The 2,263-nt window shown below is 42.0% G+C and overlaps 1 protein-coding gene across 1 annotated transcript in view; it reads right to left on the bottom strand.

The window, feature by feature from the left end:
* Positions 1-2,103, bottom strand: part of LOC121813288 (transmembrane protein 272-like) — a gene marked incomplete in the record, with an annotated part of 37,484 nt that extends 35,381 nt beyond the window's left edge. Inside the window, 1 exon segment of the mRNA XM_042216955.1 lies at positions 1,692-2,103. Coding sequence (XP_042072889.1) covers positions 1,692-1,720 — 29 coding nt within the window.
* Positions 2,104-2,263: the final 160 nt, after the last annotated feature.

Genomic DNA, 2,263 nt, shown 5'->3' with positions numbered 1-2,263 from the left:
CAAAGCATAATATATAAAATAACATCTACCAGAGTTTTTTTCTTTGAAAGAAGCCCCTTATGTCCATTCTTGTATATCAGTGCATTACTGAAACCGATTTGTTTAGCCGTGGAGGGAAACAACTGAAAATATGAAATAGACACACATGTAAGCTAAGACTCTCTAAAGAAACATTATTGTTGTTGTTCGGCTTTTCATTTCGCCATTTGTTGATTCACTTGAAGAGCAAGTAACGTAATATGGGTCAAGTGATCAGTTTGACATCAATCTTTCGTGATACACCGTCATATTTACATTATTTGTACAGTACGAATGATTTGCTTTGGTACCTGGTCGAACTTCAGTTCTCCTCTGTCTGCCTGGCTGCGTTTCTCTAACAGCGCACTCGCAGGCAGCAGCTGCCCCGCCCTGTCTGAGCTCGGATCATACCAATATCAGGGGGGATTTACGCACAGTCGTAAATTCCCACAGTGCGCGATATGTGCTTCGAATATTGTGTGTACTTTATGTTTTATACAATGTTAGCCAGGCATCTAACTATGAAAAAATTACACTCCAAAAGACCCCGGGCTTCTGAAAAAACAACCCGGGCTTAAGCCCAGTAAGCCACCCCCTCGCTCCGCCACTGGTGTGGACGTAGCCAAAGAGACAGACAACAATTCGCACTCACATTCATACCTATGGGCAGTTTAGATTTTGATCAATTAGACACTCAACCCTTAAGACTACAGGCCTAATTGACATCCATGTTTTTGTCCCAGCTGGCTTCTTGCATGCTGTGCTAGCGTAGGATATCAATGTGTATGTATGAGTCACATGCTTTAATGGTTAGACAGAGACCCTACAGCCTGAGTACATAAGACTCAGTGTCTGCTATGATGAATCTGAGTGACATGATTGAGGGAGAGCACTTAACACAGTATCATATTTTTTTGCTGGCTGTTTGGAGCTTCATACAGCTGAAACTAATGTGGTCTACAATAGAAACGTTTTGCCATAAAAGCTGCAAGAAGCACATTGTAAACATTGTCTAGGAGGAGTCCTGTTCTGTTTGCGGTGCTGAGAGCCATTAATGTCTAATCTCTTTGGTGTGAATTTATGCCGGTGGTTTGTCCGATGACCACGATATTATTTACACAATTCTAACAGGGAGGCAACCGCAAACAGGTCACTTTCTTGACTTTTTAACTCACCAGCAATAACCCAGCAGATGTAAAATAAAATTGTCAGTGAGGTCCAGGCTTTGTAGATTGTGTTCAGTGGGTTGGAGGTGCCTTCTTCAGGCTCCTTGGAGCAGGGCAAGCAGGAGAGCAACACACTAAACACACTAAAGACTCCCAACACTATCAGATAGATGGGGATGTAGTGCTGGCGTGGACACTCATGAAGGTATATTCCCCCTGGTGGACACAAGGAGGATGACTCAAACAAAATCAATAAGAGCTGCCTGGAAAACCTTAACACCTGTGAATACTCAAGTAAGTAAGTAAATATGAAGCTCACCAATTGCAAGCTGAGGAATGTTCAGGGTGCAAAGAAACCCCTTAAAAATCGCTGCAAGAAAAATCAAATACTGAACTCATTTTCTTCAAATGATATTTACAGAAATAAAACTATGACACCAGGGTTCATGATGTTAACATAGCTAGATTTTACCTAGAGCGATTCCTGAGGCTTTAGGACGGTTCCACATGCGTCCCAGAAGGTAACTGCTCTCCATTTTTCCTAATGAGGTTTCTCACCTGCGGAAGAAGATAAAGAGCTGAGCTAGATGAGAAAAGTTGTTCAGATTCTTTTAAAAGTCAAATTGAAGTTGTGCAAAGCGATCTTGAGCAGCCAGAAGAGGTGATGGCAATGGTGTCTAAACAAATCTTTTGAGTACAATACAGGAAATCTGTTTTTGTCCCTTCTTTGTCTGTGAGCACCTCCTTCATCAGAGGCTCTTGTGGTTTCTTGCATGTATCAGGTCATCACGCTGCGTATCAACCATCTAGCAATGGCCTAAAATGACCCAATTTTAGCATATAAACATCCACCGCTCCTATTTTCTTTGGTCTTTTCTCAATGTGATTAAGTACAGCAGCTTGCCAGCAGCAAACAGACTGGGATTGGATATCAATCCCAGTCTGGCAGATGACTGCCAGCTCTACTTACCTTTTAGTCATTCTGATTAGTGCAAAATGCTGCAGCACGATTTTTAACTGGTAGAAGAAAATTTGATCACATCACTCCGATTTTGGCCTCTTTACACTGGCTTCCAATT

This window comes from Haplochromis burtoni, unplaced genomic scaffold, assembly GCF_018398535.1.
Source record: "Haplochromis burtoni strain Fernald_Lab_line unplaced genomic scaffold, NCSU_Asbu1 Contig_1397, whole genome shotgun sequence".
Lineage (NCBI taxonomy): Eukaryota > Metazoa > Chordata > Actinopteri > Cichliformes > Cichlidae > Haplochromis > Haplochromis burtoni.
Note: the sequence above shows the minus strand (reverse complement) of the source record. Positions and strands in the feature narration are given on the sequence as shown.